Raw genomic sequence first — 16,130 nt, 5'->3', positions numbered from 1 at the left:
TTCTCCCTTTCTTTGTTCCATGCAAAGATTTTTGATAGAGGAAATATCACTGGGGTCTCTGGCTGAAAGAGAAGCAACTGGGCATTTGTTTGCACATCCTCTCAATTTCTGTCCTCGATTCCTCTCAAGACCCCTCTCATAAACCCTCCTGAAGTACACAAAAGGCAAGTGCCACACACTATTTACTCAGTGTCGGGTCAGGAGGGTCGCTGGCCACAGAGAAAGACTGAACACAGAAATTCTTCATCTACACAGAAACTAGCACAAGCTCCCAATATCTGGACTAAGACAGATTAGCTATGGCAGTTTGAATGACCAGAGCCTGCAGCCAAATGTGTGTGTTGCATTCTCTCCCTTGAAAATGGAATTATTAAAACTTTCTCCAAAATCAAACCCACTTTTCTGCAAAAATGAAATTCTGTCTCTGAGAAGGAAAGAAAAAAAGTGGCTCTGGGCATTTAGTTGGGCAGAAGCTTTCCCACATCTCTGTCCCTTTGCTGTAATTTCTGCTTGCCCTCACTGCAATGCATAGTCTGTGTCTTGCAGTCAGTATGACTTCTGAGGACACTGTATTCACAGTGGTACTCCTGTCTGTTTCCAAAAAGGCCTGCAATTCCTCATCCAGGCTGGTCTGATATATCTATAAATAAGGAAGCTGTTAAAAAAAACCACTTAATTCCTTTAAAAACAAAAAATTAAATATTATAGGCAGTATCTTTTGACAGCATCTGTTCTGAGGCTGAGCTTGCTTTTTACTGGAAAATTCAGTTTAATCTGGAACTTTGATTTGGTTTATTTATTCTTTTGGCCCCTTCTGAAGTCATAGCAGTAATCAGTAGCACTGCAGTTTCAGTTCCTTTAAGAAACTAGGTAAAGCACAGACTGGCAGGGACTGATGATCTGCAATTACTTTATTCAGTTTAGTTACTCTGAGAAGATTCCTTTTCATGTTAACAGACATCAGAGGTCCTGATTTATCTGAAACCCACTAAAAATACTCCTTTGAATTCAGAGAACACTGCTGCAAAAATGACCTCCCCTGTGTTTCTGATACTATCACCAACAAAATGGATATTACGGGCTATTCTTCCCAGACTCAGCTCTGAGCTGTACTACTAGAAGCAATATCACTGAATTTATTTATGCTTCATGTTCTCAGGATCTTTTCCCTGTTCCATCCATGGGAAAATTATTAATGACATTGGCAATCTTGGAAACAAAAGATAAAGTGCTTCTCTTGATACAAACATACATAAGGTGACACGCCTTGCCTCAGTGGCATCAGTGCTTGTGAAGATGCCTTCTCCAAAATAATGAGCTGTCAAAGTTTCATTGCAATTTGCATCTGTGTTAGTAGTGAAGAAATCCAGCACTATTTTTTTCCCCTTGCTGAATGACAGTGTTAAATTGTTACTTTTGCTCACTGAGTGTGAAAATTTACTGAAATGACAGTAAAGTCGGAAAAGTAAACAGCATTTTTTCAGGTCACAAAAGCACTTGGATATATTGTTAGTGTACATTAACAATTAAATCACAGATATAAAATGAAAAAAGCGTGTCACATTTTACTCAGTGTAGCCTCCCTTGAAACCAACACACTCCTGAACCTTTAGAATACGCTGTTGCTTTGTGGGAGAAGGAGTGCAGTACCACACCTTGTGGTGCCTGTTGTCTTGTGATCGTTCATGGCATGGGGAAAGACTTTGCTCTCTTTTTTTATCCTCAGAGTGGTAGAATTTAATGAGAAATTGATTTTTAAATATGTTTGAGCAACGACAGAACTTTTGAAAACATTGTCTAGGTATCTTATGTGACTGTATCTGCCCATCTGCGGTGCTGTGTATTTCCTCTGATGTTACACGTCTGAAATATTACTGTCATCAAACACCACAGAGACAAGAGGCAGTATTGTTGAAATGTATTTAATTTCTGGATCTTTACCTTCCCTTTTATTCTATTGCTTTTTTCCATGTTAGAGGAGATTTGCTCTAAGATCAACTTGCTTTTCAATTACAGTGAACATTTGCCTGTTATAAACTTCTGCATGAAATAATGACATTAACATTCAGCAGCAGTACAAGACATTGCATGTGTATGCTCTGTCCTGTTGTAGTGTGGAAAATGAGACTTTGCTAGACATTACTACCTTAAGATCACCCTAATAAAGGATTTCAATATTAAGGAGAAGCAGAATGACACAGCATCTAGTGAATACTGGGTTTGTTATGTTTGCCATGGTCTTCACGTGAACACAGTACAAAATGCCCTCCAAGGGCAAAACAAGTTTTGGGTCTGCTCCTGTGACTTTGTGGAAGGAAGATATCTGCAGGCACTCCTAAGGGCATGCTGCAGTGATTTTGTGGGAGGGAAGATGCTCTGTCCAAGCATCAGCAGGAGGGGTGATCCCAGGGATGCCAAGTCAGAAGCAGGGTTAGAAATCAGTCTTCTCTTCTTCTCTGGATATCTGCATGTTGGGCCTATCAAATCTGCCCTGTCCACAACGATGTCATGTATAACTGCCTCCTCCAAGATGGCCAGTCAGTAGAAGAACCAATCTGCAGCTCCAGCTCTAGAGAGAGAGGAAGGTGACAGGTCTGTGGCGTGTTCATCTCATGTCAGTGCTGGTGTGGGACCGTGAGCAACACAAAACTCCTGGCTGCCACAGAGACTGCCAACAACTCCAGGGACTTCTGGGTCCAAAATGCTCTTGGAAATCCTGTAACTCTAGAAGTATGCAAGGCAAGGCTGCTGTAGCACTGCCTCCAGCATTAGCCTAAGAATGGTATGTAATAAGTGAAAATACGAAAAAAACAGTGTTCAGAAAGATGTCAGCCCTTCCAAGACAACCATGATAGACCAGCACACTTGAATGCAAGTGCCTGCTGGCCTTTGAGCAAGGCTGAGTTGTTTTTTTAAAGCCATAGATCCTTGAAAATTAATTCTTTTAAAACTCAGCCCAAAAGAAAAACGGAGTCCGTGCAGCACAGGTGCAGTGCCAGGCACTGGTTGCACTGTCACTGAAGACGATGCCAGTTAAAGTCTGCTTAAGAACAAAGCCTTGATTTGGACAGACTGATCCTTCAGGCTCCACACTGAGAACAATCTGAAAGTTAAGCAGGACCTTTGAAATCTGTGGAAAGCAGCAATGAAATCTAACCCTGTGCTGCATGTGTTGAACACATCCTGTGAACTCAGGCAGCTTTGGGTGAACTTAGACCCTTCTCTGAGATGGAAGATAAAATAATGCTAACAGCCAGAGCAAATCCTGCGCTCAGGATTTGGCCCTCAGGGAGCTTTGGCTGTTGCCTCCAGCACCATTGTGCCTGCAGCTGCAAGGCTGGTAGATGCAACAGCAAACTTGGATGCTACTGGCACCATCAACAGCAGAATTCAGCAGCACTGATTACCCCCGAGTTTCTACTTAAACCTAGTGAGATCTGAGTTATGTGGGTTTTGCTGAGGTAGAGAAGCCTAGCTGAATTAAAGGGCAGCAAAAGAGCTGGAGAGGAGATTTTGACAAGGACACAGAGTGACAGGAGGAGGGGCAGAAGCTTCAAAATACCAGAGGGCAGGGCTGGATGGGATATTGGGAGGAAATCCTTGACTGTGAGGGTGATGAAGGCCTGGCACAGGTTGCCCAGAGAGGCTGTGGCTGCCCCATCCCTGGAGATGCTCAAGGCCATGCTGGATAAGGCTCGGAGCAGCCTGGTCTGGCAGAAGGTGTGGAAGGGGATGGAATGAGATTCTCTTTAAGGTCCCTTCTGACTCCAACAATTCTGATTCAGACCAGGATACAGCAGTCACATCTTCAGTTACAGACTAGGAACTACCTAACGCAGACTTTTTCTACCTTTTTTGTCAAAAATCAAACACACAAAAGCTGAAAAACCCCCCAAAATCATAGAAATTAGATCCAGACTGTGGTTTGTATTTGTTTTTGCAAAGCAAATTCACTTGTGTTTTCGAATTATATTTTGAAAGCAAAGTTGAGCTACCTCTTTTTACATCAAACAGCTATTTATCCTGTACTTAAAAGGCAGCTGTACCATTTTACTTATGACTTCCTTTGCACAGGCTTTACAGAACAGAGCATTTTCTTCCAGCTCTTTTACCTGAAGATGATTCCTGACATCAAGTGCAGTTCCAAAATACTGTATCTATCACCTTCCTCCAGAGTGTATGACACTAAGTTACATGTCTTTGTACGATAGAAAGTTTAGCTCCTGATGCTACTTCTGCTTGTGCCTAAGAGTTTTGTCAAACACAAAGAATTCCATTTATACTATTTGTGCTACAAAATCAAGCAAACAGGAGGGGCTGCAGTTTCCACTACTTTAGTTAGGCAACTCGAATTGGCAAAAATCTGATCTAGTACCAACGCATGAACTAGAGGTGAAACTGGACTACAGAAATTCCTGGCACTTTAGCTCAGCTCGATGCAAAGTCAAGTTACACTGAACAACTTCCCAGAGAAGTGTCACCTGGTGCCCAAACTGCAGTGCCCGTACACAGACCACAGCATTAAGACCCAAAACAAACACTCTGAAAGCCGTCCGGGGTTTTTTCGGTTTGACTTTTTTTTTTTTCCTTTCCCCCTTAACAACCTTTTCTTGATATGCAAAGCATGTCCCGGACCCCTCTTCTGCTCTCGGCTCTGCAACTAATCGCAGTGTGTGGCTTCGGGCTAGCAACTTTGCTTGTGCCACCGAGCTCTTGCCTGCCTTTCCACGGAGAGGACGCTTCTCCCCGGCCACCCGGGGCTAAAGCGGAGCAGGGTGCGAAAGGAGGGAGGGACCGAAGAGCGATGCCGGCCCCGGGGTCCGAGCGCTTCTCCCTCGGTCAGAATCCTCCTGCCGAGACCCCTGCCCGGCCCCGACGCCCGTCCCCTTCCCCTGCCCCCGCTTTCTCCCCGTGTCCCCGGCGGCTTACCAGGCTCCGCCGGGGGAACTCGCCCAGCACGATGCTGACCACCGGGATGCGCAGCGCCGCCGAGATGAAGTCCAGCTCCAGCATCTCCCCACGGCTCTGCGGGAAGGCGAGGATGGCTGAGACCCCCTGCACCACCACGGTGTGGCAGAGACTCTGCAGGAAGGAGACGGGGTCGTTGCTCCAGGAGGCGCTGGCTGAAGAGAAGGGGAAGAGGGGCAGGTCGCCCAGCCCCGCCTCGATCGCCATCACCACCTCCAGGGACAGGTTGTAGGGCAGCAGCCCGGGCACGCCGTTCAGGTTGGCCACGGCCAGCAGCAGCGCGTCCCGCGGCGAGGGGGGCGCCCGCCGCTGTGCCCCGCCGCCCCCCGCCCGCCGGCCCCGCGGCCCCTCGGGGCGCCCGCCCGACGCCTCCCCGGGCCAGGCGGCGGCGGCGGGGGCGGCCCGGGGCTGCAGGTGGGTGGCCCCCACCCGCACCGTGTGCCCGATGCGCCGCAGGATCTGGCAGGGCTGCGGGTGGGACGCGGAGCCGGGCACCGCCGCCAGCACCAGGGCGCAGGGCGGCAGCAGCAGCAGGCACGCCCGGCCCAGGACCCCGCGCACCCCCGGCCGACACATGGCCGGGAGCCCCCCGCCGCCGCCGCCTCCCCCGGCCCCGCCGCCCGCATCAAGCGCCCCGCGGGCGGGCGACAGCGGCATCAGCCGCGGCGGGCGAGCCCCGCGCAGAGCCGCCCCCGCCGCCGCCCATGGGGCCGCCGCCGCCTCGCCCCCGCCCCGGGGCTGCGGGGAGGCTCAGCCCCCGGCCCGCCCCCCTCGGTTCCGCGGGGCCGGCAGGCACCCGACCCCCGCCCGCTGCCCCGCCGGGAGCGGGACGCTGCCCTGCCCGGCTCTCCCCTCCGCAGTCCGGGCGGGCTCTGCGCCGCTCCGTTCCGCGCTCCCCGCTCCGCGCCCCCCGGCGCGCCCCTGCCCGGCTCCCCGCGCTGCTCCGCGCTCCCGGCTCCGCTCCCCGCCTCGCAGCGTCTCCGCCCCGTAATCCCGGCCCGGCTCCCTCCGCCAGCCCCCTGCCCTTGTCCCCCCGCAGCCCTCGGAGCGCTCCCCGCCGGCTCCGGAGCCGGGCAAAGTTGCCGGTGCGGCTGCGGGCGGTCGCTGGGCTGCGCTGCGCTCCCGCCGGGAGGGACGGCGAGCGCCGGCCCCGCTCGGCTCCTCCCCGGGCCGCCCAGGGGAGGAAGGGGCTTGGGGGGCCGCCCCTCTGCACCCCCGGGGAGCGTCCTGGGACGGCCCCTCCGGAGCCCTCGGTGCTGCCGCGGGGCGCCCCCTCTCCCCGCCGGAGCGGCGGAGCTGTTTTTCGTGTCCCAAGGGCTGCGAACTGAAAATGCGGCTTCGGTCCCCCCTCGGATGGAGGGGGAGCCGTGTTTGCCGCTGCCGCTTGTTGTGGAAAGCGGCGCTGGCAGTGCCCGGTGCCTTCCCGTGCGCTGCTGCTTCAAACGGAACCGATTTCCGACATGTGGGACCCGAGATCGTGATTCCGCAAACCCGGGGCTCTGCCTGACATGGCTTTTAGGACAGGACACCCTTGACCTAAAGGAAAACAGGGCAGAGCTGAGATGGGCGTTTGTGTGCGTGTCTGAAAGGATCAGGGCAAGTCCCCGTCCTTGTTTTAGTTCTGGTAGATGGGTTTAATCCTGGGCTGTCGGAGCCGTGCAGACCCCAGGGCTGAGACTCTGATCCTGTGCTTGGGGCACTGACACGTTCCACTCCTGTGCTGGATCGCAGGGATCTCAGAGGAATCCCTCTCCTCGGCCACGCGGTGGAAATCACCTCACGGCTCTCCTCGGCAGCGAGGCGGAGGCTGCCAGCTTGAGTACACCTGGGTGCATTTTCTGCCCGTGGGACTGCTGTCTTCTCTCCCCGTTTGAGTCCTGGGTGCAGTGCAGCGTCCTGCATGGGAGGATGGTTTGAGACATTCACTCCTGGAGTGTTTAGAGGTCTTTCGGCGCCTCCTCCAGCAGTTTACCCTGACCCAGTGTTTTAACTTAAGACCTTCTTTGGATATTAACTTTCTTTCCCCTTTCTTTGAGGTGTATCTTCAGAGCTATTTATGAAGAAAAAGAAAACAATAGAATCACAGAATGGTTGGGGTTGTAAAGGACCTTAAAAGGCCATCTACTCAAACCCTCCTGGTATAAGGGGAACATTTTCAAGTAGATGGGGTTGCTCAAAGCCCCATTCAGCCTGACCTTGACTGCTCCCAGGGATGGGGCAGTCACCACATCTCTGGACAAACTCTGAAAATGTTTTACTACCCTTGCTGAAAAAACTCTGTTGTCCCCCCTTGGTTTTTCTTCCACTGATATACACAAAATCTGCATCGAAATAAACACTTCCCATCATGCTACATGAAAGAGGAAGTCACTGCCTCCCTATAGGTCTGAACTGTGTGTTTCCTGATTTAAATTCATCTTTCTTCAGCAGGGGTCACCAGAGGTGTACAAAGTCTTCAAAGCAAGGTCTTACCCAGGTCTTGGGCAGTCGTGCTGCTGTTTCTCTGTCTCTAAGTCTTTTCCCCCTTCGTGGCCTCATCCCCAGCACACTGACTTCACCCCTGCCTGTTGCTACCTTCCCAGCGCCCTGCAAGGCTCGTGCTTCTCTCACGCTGCTCTCTCTAAATTGGTACAAGGTTTCAAAATTGGTTCCCAGCGTGGAAAAGTACAGAGGAGAGCATGGTGGTCTGCAGGGCGAGAGTGCACCGTGTTCCACGCGTAGGGGTGAGCTGATAGTTTGTCTGAGTTAGCAACAATTTCCTATTTCCCCTTTTCTTTTTCCTTTTTTCTTTTAGCCTTGTAATCACATTTTTCTTTCTTGTCTGGTCAGCCTGGCTTCTTCCTGTCACTTTTCCTCATTTTCTTTGAAGGAATGGATGGATTGTGTTAACACAGGTGTTTCAAGTCTCCTCTGTTAGCAATAAGGAATTATTGGCTGGGAGAATTGGCTTTGGGTATAGTAAATCTCACACACAGTGTGTAGAAAACTTTTCTTTTTTCCTGAGCCGCAGGAGTTACCTTTAGGTAGTGAGAAGGAGATCATTTGAGATTTGTACAGCTCCAGAGGTCTTGTCTTTATCTGCATCCTGCTTGTCAGGTTGGAAAAAAAATAACTGGTAAGCACAAAAATTTTCTGTTCTGTAGCTAGATAATTACTAGTTTTCATGTGGGAATTATTTTTATAAGAAATGGTGACTCTTCTGTGTCCTAAATTGTCATTCATTTAAAGCTTTGTTATATGAGAAAATCTTCCTCTGGCTTTTGGGCACAGGTGACACTAATTTAAAAAAGCACATGCTTCAGAAAAGCTAATCAGCCTTATTATTGAAAGAACTCTGAAAATTACACTAGAAACCAATTAGAAAAATGAAATCATTCAGTATATTTTTTTTTCTTCTTGTTTGCTTGCCATTTTTCTAGTCAGTTTTTAATTTGTTTGGGTTTTGTTTTGTTTATTGGGGTTTTTGTTTGCTTGTTTGTTTTTAATTTGTGGATAATTTATGACCAGCTTGTGATATGATTTTTTTTGGTCATCAGTGCTACTCTGGGGATTATGGCTGTAAAGAATTTGTGCTCTGGATTCAGTTTTGAGCAAGTCATAGCAAGTTGTCACTGTTAGAAACCTGAACTGTACAGAGTGGTCAAACTTTTGTTGGTAATGCTTGTGACTCAAATGGCTCTTCATCTTGAAAGTATCTTTTCAGCTTCATTATTTATAGCAATAAATAAATTACGGATTTGTCTTCTCTGACATTTGTGTTTATTTTTACTCTTTGCTCAAATATTTCTGCTAATAAAATTCTCTGCAATGTCCCTGATATAAAAATTCCTTGAACACAGGCTTTGTTTTTCAGAGGACATTAAGTACTCCTTAAGTAGTGCTCTGTGAAAGGCTGGAATATTTCCAGAAAGTGCCCTGAGAAAGGATATAAATGCAACCAAAGTTTATATATTTGGAAAATTGTGTCATTATTTTTTCTGCCTTTTTTTTTCATAAATATTCATGTGCAAAAGAGCACAATTGTTTTAGTCTAATAAAATACTTGGAGACTGCTATCAGTTGCACCGTGCTTTTCAGAAGTACTGCAGTCCCTCTTCCAGAGCTGAATAAAATACAGAATATAATTTTTGACAGAGTTGTTGACTTTTCAACTTCATGCTGAGGACTGGCTGCCTTCAACACTCCTCCCTCATTTTCACCTTCTCACGGTGCCATAGAAATGTCCATTCTGCTCTATTTTTTTTTTTTTTTTTTTGTGTGTGTGTGTGTGTGTGTGTGTGTGTTAGTTATTCAACTGAAACAAGACCAGGCAGACCCAGGCAAATGGATTCGCCTCCTCTGAGCTGGTTGTCACCCTGTGTAACCATGAGCAGAGCAGTGCTGGTGGCATTGATTGCTGGAGAGCTGTGGCCACAAAATTTATTCCTCCTTGATCTGTGTCTGAGCATCACAGCTACAGTTGGTGAAAGCAACGAAAAATGCAGCAGGGAAATGTGATTAAAATCACCACTCGTATTTCTCTTGCTGCTCTTTCCGCTTGCTTGGCTCACTGTCATTTCTTTGAAGTAGGGTTCGTTTGTTTGCTTTCTGAGCTGCAGAACATTTGTCCTGTGTATATCACAGTGACCTTCTACAGAGCTTTTTTCCTCTGAGCAACTGGGCTTGCTTGGAAATAGGTTATCACAGTCCTTCTGTCCAGCTCTGTGTTCTTCTGCTCCCATTGCTGAGAAAAAACCCCAAGGCCTTGCAGAGTGTGATATTACTTAAATTCATGCTCATCTCCCTCCTTTTTGGCTGCTCACATCTTCTGAAAGGCTCAAGTCACGAGCTGAGCTGCAGGACTCCTCTCACTGTCTCTTTAGCCTTGGAGTGGGTGAGAGACTTATTTTGGGTCAGCCTGGGATGATTCCCCCCCCACCATTTTCATAATCATAGTTAGAAAATGAGAAATGAGAGGGAAAAATAAACTGTTCAAATAAAGTTAAGCCTTTCATTTACTAGGAATGGACTATTTTGTTTCTATTAAGATGCTCCAATTTATCTAAACACAGTTTCCAAGATTTCAAAATGCTATGTTTTTCATTTGAATTGTCACTTGAAGGGGAAAAAAAAATAGTCCTCTGGGTGTTCCTTACTTTCTGTCCTCCACAGTCTTTCACCAGCCAGGAAAAATAAATTTGCAAAGACTTTCAGATATCTAAAATTGCATTAAGGATGTTGAGTCTTATGTTTGAAAACCTTCACGTTGCTGTGGTGGACCATCAGTGCGCTGGCTGCTCCAGCCTTACTGTGGGATGGATGCTGATCCTGAAGGAGTCAGGGAAGGGCTGAGGCTTCCTGTGTGCAGCACATGCTGTGCTCGTTCTGTGTTATCTTTGCAGATGGAGATCTGCATGGCTGACATCACGAAAGGCTGAGCTGGCTCTGGGGGGAGGTCCCGTGAAGATAAGATGTGAAAAACAGAACAAGGCTGTGTGACTGAAAATTTGAAGGACAGCACAGGCAAAAAGTGAGTTTTGCCTGTCTTTTAAAGTTCTCATACCTGCATTCTCTAATAATCTTCATGAGGTAAGTGCTACCTCATATGTGACTGAAGTACTCAACTGTCCACCCTGATCCTGCTGTTTGAAGCTGGAGGAGGGGGTTAAGTTTGGGCTGTCTGTCAGGAGGGTAGAAATTTCACCTAGCTAGGAGGGAGCCCCAAAACAAACCAGATGGAGACAGATGAGTGGATACTCTGTTCTTCCTTCTCTCAGGACACCTTCTTGGTAAGCTTCTGTGTAGGATTACTATTACCCAGGTTAGTACAATATTATGGTTTTTATTAGAGTTCTCTCATAGCTGGTATGTTCATCCATGGTAGTTCTGAGTCTGTTATTTCTGTTCTTTCAATAAACTGCACTATTTGTGAATCTGTGATCAGGACTGTTCCTATTGAACGTGACCAGGCTGATGGTGTGGAATTGCTTTTAACCAGAACTGAAGCCCAAGCACACCCAGCCCCTCTGATCTGCAAGAGGGTTTATTTTCTGCCAAAATCAATGTATTAACACTTAATGCCTGCAAAAATCCTTTGGTGGGCAGGCCTGATGTCAAATCCTAACAACTGCTTTGAAGCCAAATGGATTTTCACCAATGAGGGCTGTGTGCTACTTTACTGCCTTGCAGGAGAGGCCGAGGCAGTTTTTGTTACCTGAACAAAACTTCCACTTTGTTTCTTTTGGCAGTATAAATCCAGACAGGCTGATCCTGTCAGAGGGTGCTCAAGAAGTGGGTGAGGAAAACAGGCAGTCAACCACACTGTCTCTATGGTCCCTTTTGGCTACAAGAGCAGCAGGGAACCTTGTAACATTGACAGGAAGGGTCACAGAGCTCACCACCCCTCTGGCTTTGATAGTCTCCTCTCTAAATCTAATGCTACCATGGAAAGACCTCAGTACATTCCAAGTACCCATAAATAAAACAAAAACCAACCAAACAAACAAAACAATCAAAAAACAAAACAAAAACAAAAAACCCCAAAACAAAAAAATCCCCAAACCCCCGAATGTCGCCAGTACTCAGTCACAGCTTCATTCTACCACTGGGACTGACTGAAGATGCCTAAAGGAGACACAAATACTCACAAATACTCTGTGAGCCCTGTTTCCACTGCCAGGATGAGGGAGGAAGTGTTCAGCTGCACATGACAGCATCGCTCTCTCTGTCAGTGTGAGTGATCCAGTCGATTGTTTCTATTGCTCCCTCTCCGAGGTGGCAGTGTATATTTTTCTAAACAACTAGCTGTAAAACCTTCTTGAGATCCCCACTTGCCACATATTTTGTTCGTGCTGTGTGCTTTGAGTTTGATGCTTAGTCATGTTTTCCTCCTTGCCCGTTGTTTTTAATAGTCCCTGTTGTTCTTATCTTGGAGATGAATTAATCCCAGGCAGAGGGACAACTGGAAGAGAAAACACTATAGTGACTTGGTTGATTAGTAAACATCTGGCTAGTACCTTGATCCTCTATGTGAAGTTTCTGTCAGTGCCTTTAGTTATTTTTACTTGTGAATCTATTCCATTCTGTCAAAATTTCTGTCTTGTTTATTCATGTGACAGTGATGGAAGCAGCTCCAGTGGACAGGATTGGTCACAGCACAGTTTGCAGTGTCGTGGTGGGTGGCACAGAGAGTCTTTAGAAGATTCTGGTCTTAGGCAGGTGATGATCTGGGAACCAGGAGATGCTTGGATATAAAAGCTCTGTCTTGGGTCTTGAAGTCTTGCGGAACCAACTGTACAGGAAGAGCTGTCTGGATATTCCAGACCTGAAGGTAAAGCAAAGACCAGGCCAGAGCCCTGCCAAAGAAGAACCAGCTTTATGCCAGGAAGATGCTATCCCCAGTATCCACAGTGAGTTGTTGAAGATGAAAAGTCATCTCCACTGCTCATTCCCTGAGCTGGCACGCCCTGGCCCAGGGCATGGGGCTGGTTCTGGTGTGCTCATGTGATTGTGTCTTTGCTGCGAGCACATCAGGTTTTTACCTGATTTTTTTTCAGCAGACAGGCTCCCAAAATAAAGGTTGCTCCCCCAATTTTTGTTCTAGTAAGAGATCCCCTATAATGGCTCTGCTCAGGACATCCCTCATGAAAACAGGATGCCATTCCACAGACTTTGTAGGACCAGATGCAACTTTCCCTGTATGTTTTACTTCTTTATTTCAAGATGACACTTTTAGTGCTTGTGAAAATTCAGGGAGGTGGGAAGAGAAAAATAAAAAATCTGTTTGAAGTCAATGTCAAAATTGTTACTGGCATCAATGTCATTTGAGTAGTGAGGTCAGACAAACAGCTCACAGAGCATACACAGAATTTTGAAAAAAATATCAATACTGCTTTGCTGGCACCATGGTGCCTCTGCATTATATCTCCCCCCTGCTCTGAATTCTGCAGCAAATATAAAATTATTACAGGCTGTGTGCAGCCCTTGCACTGCTCTGGTTGGCTTCAAAAGGCCACTTGGTGTAAACACTCAATAAAGATGAATAAAGACTGTTTAACTTTCAGGGGAAGGCTTCAATTTCCACAAGGTTGGGAGGGCACCCCACTGCTGCATCACTCTGGCAGGATCACAGGCTTCTTACTGTTTGTCCCCTTCTGCTCCCTTTGGCTTAGAGGTGGGGTAAACGAGGGGGGAAATAGTAAGAAATCACAAGGGCTTATCAAAGTTGAATTATAAGAGTGGTGAAAAAAAACCCAGGAAAAGACAGAACAAGCAAGCTAAGGGAAAGGCCACAACAGCACGTATTTAAGAAATAATTTACCCAATTTGTCCAGCTAAACAATTCTGTTGAGTTTACTGAGGGCTGCAAAATTGGCAAATTGCCTCGTCTCCTCGGAGAAGCGTAGAGGCAAGGTGGGTTTAACCCTTCTGTTTGCTGCTTTAGAAACTGGCTTTGTAAACCCTTCCTCAAATCAGCTGGGGTGCCTTTACCTAAATTACTGGCTTTAATGAGGATATCTGGTACAAGCAAAAGTGGATTTGGGCAGGAGTCAGCCACATTCTTGGAAGTCTGTGGGCTCGCTCGTGCCTCTGGGCGCTGTCTGGAGCTGCGCAGCAGAAAATGCGGCTTGCCAGGAGTGCCACCTTGAAACAAATGTGAGTCCCTGTGAGGATCCAGACCTCGTGCAGAGCTCCCTCCCAGCCTCCCAACGGCAGAAGATACCTCCTTGATTCCAATATGTCCATTCTAGCCTCCAGCCAAACGTGGTACCCACACCTGTGGATTGAGTCCTGTATTGGTTGTGGTATTGAGGAGCAGGCTGCTGATCACTTCAATAATTTGTTTTGTCTGCTGTGGTCTAGATTACAATTAAATCCCCTTCAAAGTGGTATCAGAAAAACATATGTGACAAAGAAAATGTCTAAGAAGGGCAAATAATTCTGAAATTTGGCAGGATTAGGCTCACATAGGAGATTATGCTGGCAGAAGGAAAGTGTCTGTAAAATGCTGACACATGAGATAAAGTACAAGTGAGAACGGCACTCACCCAAGGTTGTGGTTTTAGAAGGAAATAAATGAACTGGATATGTGGCTTTTGTTCCAAGGAGCCTTTAAATAATGTGAGGCTGGATGCTCTCCTGGTAAGGTGGTGCAGGAGAAGCAACTAGACATGTAAATATGACAAATGGTTTTTGTCATACTCCAGAAGCAACCTAAGAACTGAAGAATTTACACAGGCTGCCTGATGAAAACAGAGCCCGATCTTTATAAAGTCTGTTTTGGATAACACAAGTCCCCTTTAACAACACACTCACAGAATTTCCAAGCACAAATGCTGGTGTCAAATTATTCCTGTTGTGCAAGTGTGTGCTCTCAGAGCAAGCTCAGGTATTTTTAAAGCGGTGCTGGATAGCAGAGGATAGATATATCATGTAAAAAGAAAGAATAGAGACAGCTTAGGCTTTATGATGTAATCCTGGGCTTTTCAGCTCTCTTATACACTCTGTGAGTCTTTTATGAGTTTCCATTTCTTGCTCTCAAACACAGAGCTCAGCACTCCTCTGGCTCATCACATGGGTGACCCTGGGAATCAAACACCTCTGAGAAAAAGCGCACCACTTTTGCAGCACCAGAGAATCTTGAATCCAATATCCTCTTGGTAATTTGCTTTAGGCACCTGAGAGCTCTTTGATGAAGAGGAAGGAAGTCAAGGTTTTCCTCTCTTGTTTGCAAACCTGGAGAAAAGCTAAATGTCAGTTGTAACTCTTATAGATGGAGATGCTAATGTGTGAACCTCCAGAGAAACCCCCAAAGCATCAGAAATGAAGGCGTAATCATAACATATTGAACTTATGGTTTTGTGTGTGTTTATCAGAAGCTTAGGTGTCCCTATCCCTTGACAAAGGGCTGTGAAAAAAAACCTGCATTTTTGCTTTTCATTAAAGGTACTGAATAGGAAGATAAAGCAGTCCCTGCTCATTGCAGGGAGATTGAACCACATGACTTTTAAAGGTCCTTTCCAACCCAAACTAATCCTAGGTTCTGTAATTATTAAAAAAAGACTCTTCAGTGAGCTCACTCTTTTGTCTTCTGTATTTTAAAAAGTTTTTTATATGAGAAGTTGGTTGGGTTGATAAGACCGTGGAGAGTTTAGATGCCAGGCCCCCAGAAGAAAGAAGTTTTCCTGGTCATTTCCACAGCTTCTGCAACTGAGCTGAGAGTGAATCTGCTACATGCCTCCAGGAATAAAGTGATTGCAGGCTACTGATGATCCAGTACTCTGGATTAGTTTAGCTGCTTCTCTCACTTATAGAGAAGCAAAATTATGGTCTGTCCTTGCTCTGTTTTATCCCCAGCTGGCAGCCAGGGCCACACAGCTCCTTGCTCACTCCCAGCCCTGTAGGATGGGAAGGAGAGTCAGGGGAGGGAAATCCCCCAACACCTCATGGACTGAGATGAGACCTATTTCATTATGGAAACCAGGACAATTCCCATCCCTTATGCACCACTTAGGTCACACCAGGTCTCACACTTCCTAATGCACCATTAACTTTCTGATCTTTTGATAGACTTTCTCACAACTATCTTTCCCTTAGTTTATGGGCCATCTCTATAAAAGTCCACTGAGTTTATTTTTAAAATGCTCAGAATATTTAATTCCTACTCAAATTTATTTAATCTACTGTAATTAAAATATTGCCATTCCTGCCTGAAAATCCAAGAGTAAGGTGCAGAGTTTGCACAGTAAGAGGATAATCAGAGGCTTCTTTTTTCTCTTAGTGGCCCCAGTTTGGTGTTATTCCTGTGTAAATTTTTGTTTGTAGCACATTTAATGCTATTTTACACAAAGCAAAATTCACACTTAGCACACTTATTTCAGATTAGGGGAAGTCAATCTATGGCAGACTGAATGCAATATCTTGTAATTTTCAGGCTGAAAACAAGTCCGAACCACAGTAAATCATGGAAAAAGTGACAAACATCAGGGTTTAAATATATGCAATATGATGAAATTTTTAGCTTTCCAGGCTAAGACAACACTTTCACAACTCTTATCAGCCACAGCAATGAAATTATACAGCTTTCCAATTATTTTTAAAACCCTCCTTTATGCCCAGAGCAGTGTGCAGTTTTAGCATGACAATGACATAGGCACAATAAATAAAGCACTGTAAAACCCCCC

The 16,130-nt window shown here is 46.4% G+C and overlaps 1 protein-coding gene across 1 annotated transcript in view; it reads right to left on the bottom strand.

Annotated features, from left to right (window-relative positions):
- The window catches only part of GRIN3A (glutamate ionotropic receptor NMDA type subunit 3A), a 67,658-nt gene extending 62,033 nt beyond the window's left edge, over positions 1-5,625 (bottom strand). Inside the window, exon 1 of the mRNA XM_063179811.1 lies at positions 4,930-5,625. Coding sequence (XP_063035881.1) covers positions 4,930-5,625 — 696 coding nt within the window. The remainder of the gene's footprint in view (positions 1-4,929) is intronic.
- Positions 5,626-16,130: the final 10,505 nt, after the last annotated feature.

Source organism: Melospiza melodia, chromosome Z, assembly GCF_035770615.1.
Source record: "Melospiza melodia melodia isolate bMelMel2 chromosome Z, bMelMel2.pri, whole genome shotgun sequence".
Lineage (NCBI taxonomy): Eukaryota > Metazoa > Chordata > Aves > Passeriformes > Passerellidae > Melospiza > Melospiza melodia.
This window is presented reverse-complemented; position numbering and strand designations above follow the sequence as displayed.